The sequence below is a fragment of the Halichondria panicea genome, chromosome 5, assembly GCF_963675165.1.
Source record: "Halichondria panicea chromosome 5, odHalPani1.1, whole genome shotgun sequence".
Lineage (NCBI taxonomy): Eukaryota > Metazoa > Porifera > Demospongiae > Suberitida > Halichondriidae > Halichondria > Halichondria panicea.
This window is the reverse complement of record NC_087381.1, coordinates 5,794,646-5,810,559: the sequence shown is the minus strand read 5'-3', so window position 1 is coordinate 5,810,559 and position 15,914 is coordinate 5,794,646. Positions and strand designations below refer to the sequence as shown.

Here is a 15,914-nt window from a genome sequence, read left to right as displayed (position 1 = left end):
TCGATCATTAGTAAGAAGCTGCATCGTTGATCCTTACCATCTGTGGCTGTATATTTACAAGTCATATGAAGTTGGCCCCCATGGCTTTGCATCTTTTACCATAATATCAAAAAAATTCCAAATTGCATAAAGGTAATTTAATTACGTTACGGTTAAGGTTGCACTGAAAAACAAAAAGTTATGAGAACTGTTTGGCAATGTTAGTTCCTAGATTGATGACTCCATTGACTCCTTGTAAATTGAACAATACACAGACAACAACTCCACGAGCTCCACACTCCTCACACCCCTCACACAAGTCACAACAGTCACAATTCAACTCGGAGCATTTCCTCGTATCTGGAAACACCAAAAGAACACTACTACCACCAATAGCACTGCCAGTGTGCCCAAAGAATAATGGACTGTCTTGACCACAAGCCACACCCACTTCTCCCTCGTCCACCATCCAACCTAACGAGTAACCAAGATTTGGATATTGTGCAGAATCGAATGCATTCACTATCTTGCCTAACATCAGTTTAGTGGATGATGGAGTCAGAATGGGGTTTGGGTTTGGTTTTGTAATGTTGGAGTTTCGATTCTGATCTTGCTTATCACTTTGGGACGACTCGTCTGCAATCTGATTGGTCGTGACTAGTGCATCGATTTTGACGCTTTTTGCAGATAAATGAATCTTTGAATTTTCTATTTCGTTGTAGCTAGTCAGAATGGCAGTACCAAATCTCACGAGATCTTTAGCAGTGGAGACCAATCCACCACCGGCCCATTTGTATGAGAGGTCGACGTACGGAACATTCTGTAGTTTGCCGTCAGCTCTCCGAACATAGTGTCTGCAAGGGAGAGTAAAGTGAAGGTGTTATTTTACTTTTGGAGACAGATGTTTTTAATTGTGGTACACACATTTTGATGTAATTTTGATTGAAGGACCACAAGTATACAGTGAAGCCAATGGCTACACTATTGAGTTAATTGGTGGTTAGCCTTATAAGAGCATCTTTAGTTCTGAGGCCACTTGTGGGCACAACATGTGACTGGAGTGCATGTGTACGTTACCCACAGCGAGTACCATTTGTGAAATATCATTTTGAACTTATAGACCCAAGAGGAATACCGTATTACTAGAATATTTTTCGGGTGAAAAACCTTTGCAAATGAGCTAAATCAGCAGAAAATGTGAACCTTTGCTATCTATTGCGTTCTGACAAGGATCATGTGTCATAACAGTACCACCATGCAGTATAGATTTTTGCAAAATTAGTTGCAAAGTGACCAACACTCGCAAAACATTCTAGAGTAGTAATACGGTATACTTATAATCCTTATCGAAATCTACAGTATACGGACTGATCAAAGACATGTTTTACAACCAGGCAGGAGATACCGTATAGCGGGTATATTTTGAGGGTATAAATGTTCGCGGTTTTCGCGGATTGAGCCTGTACTGCGAAAACTTACACCCACGAAAATTTATAATAGTAGGCGTGTTCAGTATTATGGATTCGAGGCTAACAGTGTGGAGGTACAGCTGCATGTTGATGTGCGCATGCGCCAAAAGGCTGGAACTCAGACCACGAAAATAAAATCCGCGAAATCCTTTGTAATGGTCCATCCGCGAAAATTTATACCCTCGAAATATACCCGCTATACGGTACAAGTCCCAACACAATAGATGAACATAGAATCAACCCTTTAAACTAGGGCAACTTAACTGCATTTACATGTACGATACCTTGCTCTATTGTAGAGTAGTTGGTCGTTAAACTCTGCCTTTGTTGCCTCCATCCCCAGCGGAGAGAACACCCTCCTCTGCATATAGTGTAAGAAGCTGTTTCCTGACACTCTCTCTATCACTGCACCCACCAGTGTCCAGGCATGTGTGGAGTAATAGAACTCACTACCTGTATGTCAGCACATGTATTGTATGGGCCAGGGGGGGGGGGAGTGTTCTGATGATTACACAATGATGTATTGGACAATGGTACAATGGACCTTCTAAATGTGGACACTTTTGGGACCTATATAATTATAGAGATCGAGTGTCTTATAAAATTAGTTTATGTGGTATCCTCATTCCTAGTGTTATTATGTGCTATTACTTGTTGGTTGAGTGTCCTGGTTATGAGCTAGGAAGTCCACATTTACAGTGGTTCCACTGTACATGCATAATTATAATATTAATTATCACCTAGTATGTCTGAGCATAGATGCAGTCGCACTGATCTCATCCAACAGCTAGGCTTTATCGTAAAACGAGATTATACACGATTATATATACCTACCAGTACAAATCCCTCTACTGACCTGGTTTGGACAATAGCTCATCATCAGCAAATATTTTAAGAGACTCGTCAAGACTGTCATAGTGGGAGGTGATGTAGTACTCCTCCGCCTCAAGCTCGGCACTGTCATCCCTTCCTGTGATGGGATACAATCAATAGAGGTCACGAGATATGTGTACCGTATAAGGACAAATTTTTGCGGTGCATAATTTTTGCGGCTTGTGCTGGTTTACTTGAACAATGACGCACCTCTGAATAGGTATACATGTACAGGCGGTAGTGCTATCCACGAATATAAAATTTGGCGCTATAAGGTTTATAACTATTATACATCATTATGGTGACGAATTAACTTTGGCGATTTGGCAAATCAATTAATTATAGGTAAGGGTCATCAACATTAAAAATTGCTTTACTTGATCAGTCTCAGTCTCAGTCTCAGTATATATTGCATGATATCAATACTGCCATGCAGCATGATCGTCGAATTAAACATTTGCCTTGTTCGACAAATAATAGAATCTTCAAGTTTACCCACTGTACGGTACACTCCTTCACCACAATTATACATGTAAGCTGTGTAAGGTATACATGTACATGCAGACATTTTAGATCTCAACAAGACCTTAACTACAATTTCTGTCTTACCCTTCTTAAAGTAGTGCCTGATTCCACTCATGTGACAGAGAAGTTGTCTAGTTGTGATGGTAACCCTCTCTCCATCACAGCTCTTCTCGGGGAAGGATGGTACGTATGTCTGCACGGGAGCGTCCAAATCAATCAGTCCTTCCTCCCATAACTGGAACAGTCCAACAGCAGTTAGTGGTTTGGAGATACTTGCTATTCTCATCACTGACTCAGCGCTGCATGCGACACCGTTTTCAACATCTGCTAATCCCAATCCTTCAGTCCACAATAGACGTCCATTCTTTGACACAGCGACTTGCACACCTGGTATACCTTGTTCAAGCATCATACGTTTGATGAATTTTCGGCTTTCAGAGATTGCATGATTCGTCTTAATATTTTGAGCAGAACACGGATTTAACGAGCCATGTTTACAAAGAAACGGTTGATTTTTGTGATTCTGGGTAACACATTGAGCAAATGGTTTGTAGCTATCCCCAAAATTGTCTAATAGTTGCCAAATTCCAACTGCAGTTCCTAGAGCAGCAGCTCCACTTGCAACGACGCCTGAGAGCAGCTTACTAGTATTCATCACCCAGTACCGTACCCATGGTCAGTTCTTCTTCACAAGAGAGCTAGAGGGGCATGACATTCCTGAGCCACTCCCCCTGGCCTTACGGTTGGGCATGCGCACTAATAATGGTTGCAACACGTGGTAAAATGTTTGACCTTTCCTTGCGCATTACGTCGTTCGCCCACGCATTTAAGCTCAGGGCGCAAGTTTTGTAATAGCTTGTAGCCGTACAAGACTTCTACAACAAAACAAGAAGATAGCTTGTAACGAGGTCCTCTCTACGCGTTTTTTGAGTCACTTCTAACGTACCTGCAAGGCTGTGAAGACTCTTACAGACTCTTATATATCAGATAGTACCTCAGTGATATTTCTACAGCCTACAGGAGAGCTTTTTATCATGTTAGCTTTGCCTCAAGTGAGAACTCTGAAGAGACCAAGACAAAACCTCCACGATGTAAGTTATCTAGTCTGTGCCTCAGGTGAAGAGCTGGTATGGGATATCCCTCATATGCCATGCTCTTCAGTCTGTAGTGTGTAGTGCATGGAGTGGAGCTGTATGCTAATTATACACCTGTGTGTATGTGTGACTGAAGCTTGCATGTATGTGTATCAATGAAGTAACAGACTACTACTACATTTAGGTGGAGGCCTTGTATTAAACGTTATAAAGTGTTCTCGTTTTAAATTGAAGTGATTCAGTTTTGTTTGTTGATATATAAGGTTGCTTATACGATTGCTTGTTGCTTTCATAATATCTAGCTGAAATAATACTAGTTGTCAGTAGCGAACCAAATCATTTACATCTAGTTTGTTTATTTCATTTTATTTACATATCAATTGTTTTGCGTTCCAACAACTTGATGTGTGGTTATTCTCTTAATGAGTTGCTTATAGTTCGCTCTTATATACACAGTCAATTGTTTACAGTGTTGTCACAACCACTTATATCTAAAACGTAAAGTGACACGTATAGCAGAAAGGTGTTGGTTTATTCACATCTAGTAGTTGCACATTTCAGAGCTATTTAAGTGAGGAAGCCCAGTAGTTGTACTCCAGATGGTAGTCAGTAACCACAGAAGTTTGGGTCTTCTTTGCAGACCATTGCTAAATAACATCAATAAGGTGACAATCTCAACATTTCTAGTACCTTATACAATTAGTTCTGTTTGGTGACCTGGTTGTCATAACGCCCTCCATAATTATATACACACAACGTGAATACTTGTGCTATTAAATATTCATTTTTGCTTCTTAGGCCCTGCTAATTGTAGTCAGTGTTGCCAAAATATTAAAGTATTACATTTCAATAGTCTTAAATTTCATTGAGTGACTGACTATGCTGTACAATGTATACATGTTCACTATGTACACAGTGTCTAGTAATTAAGGTGGGTGCTGCTTGTGTTTGTAGTGAGTCAGTGTAGGTGATGCGTGGGGTATGTGGTTGGGAAGTTTTTTATTTGGTATTGAGAGGATGTGGTTTATATGGAGTTGTCACCTGTCAATAAAGTCACTCATTGATATATCCCATAATTATCTCATCTCACACACTCACTCACACATCACACTCACACCACCACCTACACACACACAGGAAGAGGAGGAGGTTGAAAGGGACTGCCTTTCTCGAAAACTCAACACAAACTGCTACAACAAAGAATCCAACACCTCGATGCTAGTGTCCCTCAACACACTACTATGGGCTCCTAGACCAACCACTGCAACATCTGATGAAACCTCTGAAAGCAATGGCTCTGATTCTGAGCCAAGCAGCAGTACCGGACAATCTGGCAGCACCGATGATGAATTGAATAACGGAATAAGTGAACTCACTGTCGATGGTGTTAAACAAAATTCACTCAAAGATTTCCCAGAAATTGAACAAAATTTGCTGTTTGGGGAGACAGAGTTATATACAGACACTTTTGTTGGTAACACTGTCGTAGTGGGTGGCTCACAAGAGGAGGTTGAAGAAAGCAAAGATTCGAGTTGCGACGGTGATAGTGAGCTAGAGGACTGTGCCTTGTGTGACCCTTGTGACTTTGGTGATGGTGTGGAGCCAGAGTTTGCGTTCGGAGATCAACTGGTGGACGTGACTGAGTCGAGTGGAGACAGCGGATTCTATCTCAGTGATGACGATGATGTGAGTGTACTAGTCAAGCGTGTGATAGCGTAGACAATACTTCCTTGTGTGCATCCTTGTACTGACTGATTGCGTAACTTCTTGATTGATTAATTCACAAGCTTTACCCCCCACTGAGGTGACATCCCCTCGTTTAGAATGTGCGTAATGGGGAATAAAGTTACACAGAAGGTGGCCTTTTGTTGATAGGTTGAAAACTGTTCATTTGGAACCTATAGCCTGTATGTAATTGCAGTGTTGGCCTATAGTCAGGGGTGGTCAATGAGAGGGGTTCCACTGTATTGGCATCATTATGTCACAAGTTGTGGGCATATTGGCACACTTTAAATAGGATTGGCTTATGCTAATTGCTGTAATGTGATTTTGTTGTAGTTCCCTGGTAACAGATTGAATTAGCCAATAAAGCTGATTATGTACACCACTTGTTTCCTGTGGACCCCAGATATTGTGTTTTTAGCCCAGTAAAGTGTGTTTGAGGTTTTTTAGTTGTAGATTTTGTACTTGGAGGGTGAGAAAGGAAGTAGAAACTGTTAGTTTTTCTAGGTGGTTTTAAGTAATAATCATTACAATAAGTACAGTCATGTGACTGCATTGGCTATTGGTCACATGATCAGCAATAGTTATTGTTATTGGCCAGTCATATTTTTTTGAGGATAGTTAACACAAATACAAGTATTAAAGTGAACTTTAGAGTGTATATACCAATCCACTCAATTAAGTGGAATGTTGCTTACTCAACTCTGTAATGAGCAGCAGTGTGCCAAAACCACAATCCAATTAGCTGGCTTGCTAGACTTGATCTCATGACTAGTTTGACTACCAACAGAATCCTTACAAGCTCTCACTGTTGACATCTGCATGTCTATAACACCATCTCTGTTATTAGTTACCCAAATAAAGTAATGACTGTCAGAGTGCACAATTTTGGTTAATATTTTCTTCTATTTTTTTTGTTGATGCTCTACTACATCAATTTGCTGTGAAAAAATGATGTGTTTTGTGGACTAATGTGGTGACCCTCATATCTTGATATTGGAGTTGTTTACTTGTTTAGTGTGATCTCATAAATGCCCTCTGGTCACATGTGCGCTTGATGAGTAGACTGGCTGATCCCACTGATAAGACTAGTTGTAGATAATGGTGTTATTGTGGTCTAGTGGGTTTTGTGGTCTTCTGATATTCATGGACTGAAATATTCCCTCTCTTCCACATTATGACTGTACAAGCACCTGTTGTTTTTTAGCACAATTATAGCTGGCCAAGGGAGTGAGTCATTAATAATTATTTTCTTGATCCCACACAGAAAAATAATAGAAGTGCTTGGTTTATTAATTTAATGTAAAGTTGACACCCCCCCCTCCACACACACACACACACACACCCACACACAGGTTTTCTCGGATGAGGCTCTACAAAACGTGATGCCAGTACGGAGAAGAGGACTCACAAGACTCAGACTCTCACACCAAGAGATTACAAATGAGGTAGATTTACTAGATTATCACTGACCCCAGTGGTCACTGGTTCTCTGTCTTATCTACCACTGTATAAACCATACTAGTAACCTGTACCCACTAGTTTTCACTTCAGCTTGGTGTATATTTTACATCTGTCCCATGACCCTTTTCACCTCATTTGAATTTAAAAGCAAAAAATGTTACTGAAGAATAGTGTACAGAGCCTATAGTGTGACACTGTACACTGTAGTGAGGTTTCAAGTGCAAGGATTAGGGTTGTAATAGTTGTACAGTGCATAATTGGTATTGGACCAAGGCTATTTTACACCACATAATACATATTCCACTACACACAGGATGTTGAACTGTGCTATGGTTCCAGCAGCACCCCCTCCCAATCGTACCATGGCCTAATATCCTCCGTAGCCTCCACACCTCAAACCTCTACACCACCTGACCATGTACCCAGCGGCAACCACAATCACAACAATAATACACTGAGACAGAGGTTAACACAGAGACTGGATGTCGATGATGCTAGCCCAGCAAGGTGTGTATGTAATTAATTTGCTATTGTGTGGTTTTGTTGCCATAGCTACAGAGCTGATTACCCAGGTTCAAACCAAGTGTAGGTAGCTTTTTGTTTTTTGTTGGTGTGTGACTCTAATTTTTCTGTTGTATTTCTCTTAAATAGAACTGAGTCCTCAATGTTCTCTCCTGGCTACACCTACTACGCTGAGTGCGGCACACACTACACACTTGTACACAACCCCTCTGACGGCAGCTACTACTCCGTCCTCCACCATCCTGACCTGCAACCCCAGACTGACCCACGATGCTACAGCACAGGTAACTATGCGGTGTACTTGTAATGCTCTAACTTTTGGGGGGTACGGTATAATAATAATTATAGTAAATATACACATAATTATTAGTTCTGTTGAAAAGCAGTTACTACCAGCTATTGTATTATTCTCTGCATTGTACATAAGAGTGTCCATTCTCTCTGATGCTTGTCATTTGTAACTTAAGAAAGAAGCTTTGATTGTTTAAGTGAGAAGTGTGTATAATAACGGTACCTGTCATGAATACCTGAGCTGTGCATAGTGTGCTTGTTAGCAAATAACTGTACAGGTAGTGTGTGGGTGTATGTATGGAGGTGTGCTTATAGTCTGTCAGTTTGTTTGTGTCAGGTAAATTCTGTATTGTGTTTATCCTTGTGCATGTACAGTGAAAGCCTGTCCCTTGCGGTCACCCTCTATAATACAATGGTCACACATTTCTCCTTAGCATGTGTTTGGACTATAATACAGCAGGCCCAATTTTTCTCCACTACATGTGGTTTTAGCTATCTCTTTATTGCAGCCACTCTCGAGGTGATCACTATAGAAACAGGTTGCACTGTAGCAGATAATAGTATTAATTTGTGTGAGCAAATAATTATTGAATACCCTGCACAAATTATTTATCCATACACCAACAGGTTACACACACGTTGAGGTAACAGTGCCGGAGGTTAATGGGAGAAGTACAGAGGAGAGTCAACCTGACCAACCCTGTGAGAGAGAGTATGCTGAGACCATCGAAGGTACGTTTACATAATCATAATACTAGAGTACTAACCCTCGTTGTGGGTTGCAGCTGATAGTAAGAGGGGAATGTTTACTAGTACTTACAAATTGCCTTTTTTTAACGACAGCTTTTGTGTGTACATCACCTATAACATTGTGTCCATCATTGCTTTTTGTAGAATTGGTGCACATTTGAACTTGCTGCACTTAATTTAACCACAACATGTAATTTCCATGTATGAACATAACATGAACATGATTAAATATCTGATTGTTATGGTTGAGTGGTTTAGCAATGATAAGAATGACCACTGTGTGGTGGATACTTGCGTCATTGCATGCTTGTGCTTACAATTGTAATATTTTCTCTTGCAGCCACTCCTAACCCCTACTACTCGACACAAGCTCCTTATATTCCTTATTCTGCTCCACATTTAATAGGAGGGCTCCCACCACTTGATCCGTAAGCAGTGTCACTGTGTGTGTGTGTGATGATGCGTGTATGGTACATGCAAGTACATGTGTTTTCTTGTTTAGGTAGATTGTGGAGGTGATTACATAAGACAGTGCATTGAGTGATTATTCTCAGTGATTATACGTACACCATGTGACTGACTTCATTGCTATCATAATGAAAGATTATCCTATAATACCATTTTGAAACCTCTAACAGTTTTCTTATCAAACTTATCAAATTCAGTATCACTGGATAGCACTGTTTTGTGAAAGGTCGCACATAATATTGTATACAGCATGCTCTAGTGTGTTTATTAGTAGCTTTGTTGTTTTGTTTGGCTCCAACTATAATCATTAGTAAATACCAGAGTCCCCACACCCTAATATTGCACATGTATAGACTAGAGCCTTGTGTGCGTGACTGTGTGGGGTGGTGTCCGTGAATACACTTAGGGCCTGTGAATGTTATTAGCGATTGTTGTAATGAGCTTTGATTATCGGTACTTTGACCCCACAAAACTAACGATGTAATCGCTGCGAATGTGTTGATTGTGACACTGTGGACATTACCTATATCCGCACTAAGTATAGTAAACATTGGCCACATTCGCCTTCTTTGTTTCCTGACTAGGAATTGGTGTAGTTTTTTTCTTAGGCAAGCTGTCTTCCATTAAAACATGCTTCTTGTACAGTGTGATTACTAACTGTTGTGAATCAACTATAATTATTTCCTCTCCCTCTTGTGTACAGCTATGCGTTCATCAAGCACCTCCCCTCTCTACCGGAGGTGGTACTGAGTCGACCTCCTGCCCTCCCCAACAAGACCAGGAGAGCTCCTGAATACACACTAGCACTGGACCTGGTGAGTGGCATGTACAATAAATGTTCACTCAAAGTCTGAGTGTGTGCATCATGTACTCGTACAGGGAAGTGCCCACACTGGTCAGGTGGGGGAGGGGGGTGGTCGGTACTCACACCTACGCAATTATAACCGCATCCTAGGCCTAGTTTACTACCTCAAATTCAGGAGTGAAATTTAGCCACCATTTCAAAGCTTCTGGGCACAGCACTGCAGTGTTATAGGGTCAGTTATATTTGATTTGCTGCAGTCTCATAAGCTACATGTTGTGCTATGCATTGTGCTGTGTAGTAGATACTGACTGATGAGAAACTGGTTTTGTGTGGTAGGGTAGACTTAGAACTTAGGCTCCAATTATATATACTGTACAAGTGTTTGATGGTTTTAACGAATTTTACACATTCGTTCTTTGATGGTTTCTATACACTTTACACACACTTTACACACACACACACCCACCCACACACACACACAGGATGAGACGTTAGTTCACTGCAGTCTCACACATTTGGACAACCCTGACTTCACATTCAACATTGACTTCAGTGGCACCAACTACACTGTCTCTGTTAGACTGAGGCCGTTCTTTAGAGAGTTCCTTGAGAGAGTATCACAGAAGTTTGAGGTAACTGGTCCTGAACTAGCTACATGTAGCATTCGTACTGATTTTAATTGTAAATGGTATTTCGTATTAAACTGTCCTCCAGCAATTGTAGTGCTGTGCAAGTGTAGTGTGTATGTAAATGCACATTGAAGTACATGTACAAGACAGGTAGAGATCATCAAAGCTACAACTGTACAATGACGCGTATTGAGTAAAGATCACTAACCCCCGCCCACCACACAGGTCATCCTCTTCACAGCCTCCACTAAAGAGTACGCTGATAAGCTGATGAATCTACTGGACCCTCATCGCAAGCTGGTACAACACCGATTGTTTCGTGAGCACTGTGTTTGTGTAGGGGGCCTGTTTATCAAAGAGCTCGGTATTCTCGGACGTGATCTCTCAAAGACGATTATAGTGGACAATTCACCGCAAGCATTTGGTTATCAGGTAATGCAGTAATATACTGATTGTGTGTTGTATACTACTGGTATATACCAGCATTTTGTTCTCAAGGCTAAGTAGTCCAATGTTGTAAGGGTGGTATTTCCTGAGCCCTGAGCTTACTATTACAACATGGCGTGAACTTACCTGTGTAAAGTTATCTGTTGAATCGATACGCTATGATTTAATTGACAGTGTGTATAGTGTTCAGTCACCAATTTCACCGCGTGTGTTTCTCCACTACAGATGTCTAATGGTGTCCCTATCTCTAGTTGGTTTGTGGAGGACACTGACTCTGAGCTCATGCAAATGGTGCCCTTCCTGGAGTCACTCCTAGACAAGGTACAGTAGCAGTGCATGGTGCAAACATTGCAGCTCTGTAGGTTGTGTGTAACCATGTGTGCAGTAGCTATGTCCATTCAATACTGCAGTAGAATAAAGACTTATGGGGAAAAACCAACAAAAATTTCAGACACTAAGTTTGTATTTTTGTAGTTGGAATAACTGTGTCGTATAGAGTGGTGTGATTTACAGTGTCCCGTAATCGTGTGTTTCACTGTGTAGCTCATTGCAAGGTTCATTTACTTGTTTCAACACACACACGCATTATTCGTAGGATGATGTTCGGCCTTATATTCGAGACAAGTATCGCGTTCACGAACTGTTACCACAAGACTCTCAAACTTGCCAAACTAACGATAGCTCTGAGCTACCAAGAGAACATTAACAACCTCCCCCCTTCCTTACACTGCCCCTATTATTAGCCAATCTAATTGCTCTTTATTACCCACCCACCCTATAATTATATGGTATATGTGTTATTCTTATGTATGTGTTGCACTGAGTATGTTTTGTACAACCCAATCCATTCAAGCTCTCTTCTCTTTCTGTTGCACTGGAGTTATTTTGGTTTTGTTTTCCTACTTCTCTCACTAAATATTTTATGTTACCCTCTTTACTTTGTTGATGTGTATCACAGGTATAGTGCATCATTGAACAATAATTATAATTATTATGGAAAGTAAAGTTTTCCAAGTGCATGTGAGAATGTTCAAAAATACTTTTTGACAGTTTAATAAGACATAATTATTTATCTGCATATTGACGATCTGCTCTCTCTATATTATAAGCAATTCAGGCCAAGTTGAATTAATGGATTGGTTTTGTGGGACAGTTGGGTGCATGCATGTGTGGTATTTGACTATATATATATACCTCTCTAGATGGTGTGTGCATGCACGTGCTATTATAATTATGTAAATAGTAGGTCGGTTTTTTTTTCTACCTCGCCTGTTTTGGGAGTTATGCAAAGGTCAGCCAGATTTCAATATTATCTTATACGTAGTTCTATGAAAGTGCTCCGATAATGATGTGTGCTTTAAAGGACCCAAAATTGTCCACTTTCTACAATAATAAAATGTATCTCTTTTTTCGGTAAATTGTCCATAACTATAGCTTGTGTTGCGAACGTCCGATTGATTTCAATATAGTATATAGCTGATCTTAATTTGATATTGCTATAATTATATTAACGGTATAAATTATATATAATTATATATATATATACCGTATATAGCGCGACATTTTCGAGGTACTTAAGAAATGGCCTCTAAAAGTATTTCGTTGAATCCTATCTGGTCAAACGACATACATTGTGTCTTTCTTTAGCTAAATTTTTTTTTCGTAGACCTAATTTTTGTGGAGGACCCACACAAATGTCGCCCTAATAACATCGGTATAATTACATTTTTATAAATTTATTTTGGCCCCAAATGTTTTTATTTGTACACACATTGTACACGCAATAATAACTATGTTTTATTGTAGACCAAACACGTACAATGAATAATTATAATTATTGTCAGTACTTCATGACATTTTTGTTCTTGTAATCGCACACAAAGACATTACCATATTTGTCGGTGCAAACTCCATCGACAAAATTAAAGTTCTGTAGAGTATGAACTTGCTGGTGCTGGGCATTGAGAATAATCAATCGACTGCTCGTGCTGTTGAATTCACCAATAAATATTAATCCTTCATCGTCAATAGCGATCCCTGCTGGAGATGTGATAATCCCACTGCCGTACTGGGAAAGAAAATTGCCTTTTAGAGTGAACACTTTGATCAAGTGGGAGCTATAATCAGCAACATGTAGATCCCCGTCATTATCAAATGCTAATCCCCATGGGTTACTGAGAGCACTATCATCAGCAGCGCTGCCTTGAATGTGGTGAGAGAATTCACCATCAGATTGGAACACGGAAACACGCCGATTACTGTAATCTGATACAAACACTCTTCCATTCTTGTCAATAGCAATTCCCCGAGGGTTGCTCAACTGGCCATTCCCAGAACCACTTGAACCGAACTTGGAAATAAACTTGCCGTCCAAAGAAAGCTTTTTTATTCGATTGTTATCTGTGTCAGCTACATACATGATATCTCCTTTTAAAGCAATTCCAAGTGGGCCACTAAACTGACCGTCCGCAGATCCGCTACCTCCGGCTGTTCCTATGGTTCGAACATTGGAACCATTTTGATTAAACACTGAGATGCAGTGATAACCTTGTTCAGCAATGTACACATTGTTGTCATCATCAACGGCAACATCACCAGAAGAACTAGAAACTGAAAACGTACGAGAACTAGCAGACAACGAAGCGTAATCTCTCGGCTGTCGAACACAGAGTGCAAACGGACTCTCCTCAATTTGCTCGTTGCTAATGGTGATGGATAACTTGTGTTCACCAGCTGCGTTTGGTGTGAAGCTAATACCATAAGTACCATCCTTCTTGTCGACTACAACACCAGAAATACCTGCTTCATTCGAACCCATTAGGGCTAGCGAAACTTTCACCAGTTCACCCCCACGAGTATAAGGTTTTCCATTTTCATCTCTTGTAGTGAGAAGTAACTTTCTCTCCTTCCCTACAGCAGCAGTTGGCTTCACTAGATCGATTGTACTTTGTCCTGGCATGCAACCACCACACACTGCTCCAAAAGCATCGATTTCGTTTTCAAGTTGAGTGCTAGAGAGAGATACTGGCATTATATCTAGCTTGCAAGGATCAAGAGAGCATTTATCAAAGTTGTCGAGAAGTTGTTGAGCACGAATTGTTATCGGTTGTTTGGCAGATAGCATTTCTACGGCTGTGTACTTTTCTGTAACTGATTCTAACTTTGAGCAGATTTCAGAAAGAGCATTTTCCATTATCTTGAGTTCTTCGCTCTGGAGAGTAAGCGCTGTCTCCTTGCCGAGTGCCACATCAGCGCTTTTGGCCAAGAGTGCATCTTTTCGAGCTTTTAGTTTACGCTGAAGGTGGTTGAAAATGTCATTGATTTTCTGATCGACTTCCTTGTGTTTAGCTTGAACACCTTGCATGACCTTTTCCACTTGTGAAATGGAATTCTTCAACTTGTCCTTTGCAGCCTCGGTTTTCCCAAGGCAAGAAATAAGCTCGGATTTCTCCTTCTCTCGAACAGAATCCATTTCTTCGTAAGCATGTTCTTTGTGCTTTCCAACCACACAGCGAATGCAGAGCAGGTCGTTGCATGTGTTGCAGTAATAGTCGAGAGATTCCTTCGAGTGCACTGAGCAGGTGAGAGGCTTGTGAGCTACGCTCTTGAATATATTTTCCTTTCCACCTTCTTTAGTACAGCTAACTAACTCGTGGTTTTTAGTCTTCCTCCATGAGCGATGATGGTCGGCACATTTCTCACAGAGAAACTCGCAGCAGCTACAACAAAAGAAGGCAGCTTGCCCCTTCACACAGTGATCGCAAAAAACAGATTTGTCACCTTTGATCAAGCCTTCAAATTCAGCCACCTCTGCTTCATAAGTCTTCCTATGATCTTTTGATAATGACTCTATACCACGACTAGACAGAGAGGAGGATTCATTGCACGTGGGGCAGGCTAGGCTCGATTTGGAAGGTCCTTCGTCGAGTCTCTTTTCTAGGCATTTTTTGCAGAATGAGTGTAGGCAATTGAGCATGCGTGGATCTTGGTACAGCTCTGAGCATATACCACAGGTTGCAGAGGAGTTGGTATTGGAGGCCATAGTTGAGTTAGTGAGGGCAGATAACACTTTCTTGGAATGTTTCTTGTTTTATGGTTTAACAGTTTTGTAACTATAGTGGGGTGATTTGCTTCGGGGAGTTCCTGTACATAAAATCAGGTATACACATCAGTACATATCTACTGACTCTACTGCAATCCGGGCCATTTAAGCATTTGCTCGAAGTGTCTACATACACATTCATTCAATGGGCTGGAAAATTATTGTCCAGTCATTGTAATAATAATGTACGGGTATTTATTGTCTTGATTATTGTACAGACTGCAATGTATATTGTTCAGATAACCACACTGCACTGGTGTATACACAAAAGACAGTTACTGTAGACTAGTCTTTGTAAATAAATAGTGTGTATTTGTAAATATCCATTGTGAATTGCTTATCGATGCTTAGGGCATACGGCATTTACTACTGTATATACTTACTTCTTCTTCACGAGTTCCTGACCTTGACCGGTGTGAGTTCGAGTTGTGAGAAGAAAAGGTGATACTGAGCATGCGCATAATGTCGCCACAATGAAACAACCTGGTAAAGGGTCGACATTTCACTTTTAGGGGCGTGTCACCGTAAGATCAGCTACCTGGTTGCCCCACCTCAAAATCCTGAAACATTCACAGGACAGATATTGAACTGATGTTGGATAGAGTCGTTTACATGATAACAGCCTGTTATGCGTCGCTCTTCTCCTGGGGATCGTCCGAGGAGAGGGTGAGACTTCACAGTGTACTGTGTCTGTGTTATGACAGAGATGATAGAATGGTTTAATGATAGTCTGATATTATATACACTATCACCTGTAGTTGGCCACGGTATAGT

General features: G+C 40.7%; 3 protein-coding genes across 3 annotated transcripts; 1 reads left to right on the top strand and 2 right to left on the bottom strand.

The window, feature by feature from the left end:
* Nucleotides 1–85: 85 nt before the first annotated feature.
* On the bottom strand, nucleotides 86–3,639 carry LOC135335990 (serine beta-lactamase-like protein LACTB, mitochondrial). Its single transcript, XM_064531738.1, has 4 exons — nucleotides 2,931–3,639; nucleotides 2,305–2,418; nucleotides 1,733–1,901; nucleotides 86–833 (listed from the first exon to the last, which is right to left on the bottom strand). The coding sequence occupies exons 1-4, from the start codon at nucleotides 3,499–3,501 to the stop codon at nucleotides 179–181; spliced, it is 1,509 nt and encodes a 502-aa protein (XP_064387808.1). The 5' UTR covers nucleotides 3,502–3,639; the 3' UTR covers nucleotides 86–178.
* Nucleotides 3,640–3,695: 56 nt separating this feature from the next.
* LOC135335961 (CTD small phosphatase-like protein 2) lies at nucleotides 3,696–12,001 on the top strand. Its single transcript, XM_064531700.1, has 12 exons — nucleotides 3,696–3,937; nucleotides 5,078–5,626; nucleotides 7,018–7,110; nucleotides 7,440–7,633; nucleotides 7,778–7,932; nucleotides 8,567–8,671; nucleotides 9,030–9,117; nucleotides 9,861–9,972; nucleotides 10,445–10,594; nucleotides 10,817–11,023; nucleotides 11,264–11,359; nucleotides 11,634–12,001. Exons 1-12 carry the CDS (start codon nucleotides 3,881–3,883, stop codon nucleotides 11,742–11,744), a joined length of 1,917 nt encoding a protein of 638 aa, XP_064387770.1. The 5' UTR covers nucleotides 3,696–3,880; the 3' UTR covers nucleotides 11,745–12,001.
* Nucleotides 12,002–12,788: 787 nt separating this feature from the next.
* On the bottom strand, nucleotides 12,789–15,691 carry LOC135335944 (E3 ubiquitin-protein ligase TRIM71-like). Its single transcript, XM_064531665.1, has 2 exons — nucleotides 15,524–15,691; nucleotides 12,789–15,181 (listed from the first exon to the last, which is right to left on the bottom strand). Exon 2 carries the CDS (start codon nucleotides 15,078–15,080, stop codon nucleotides 12,879–12,881), a length of 2,202 nt encoding a protein of 733 aa, XP_064387735.1. The 5' UTR covers nucleotides 15,081–15,181; nucleotides 15,524–15,691; the 3' UTR covers nucleotides 12,789–12,878.
* Nucleotides 15,692–15,914: the final 223 nt, after the last annotated feature.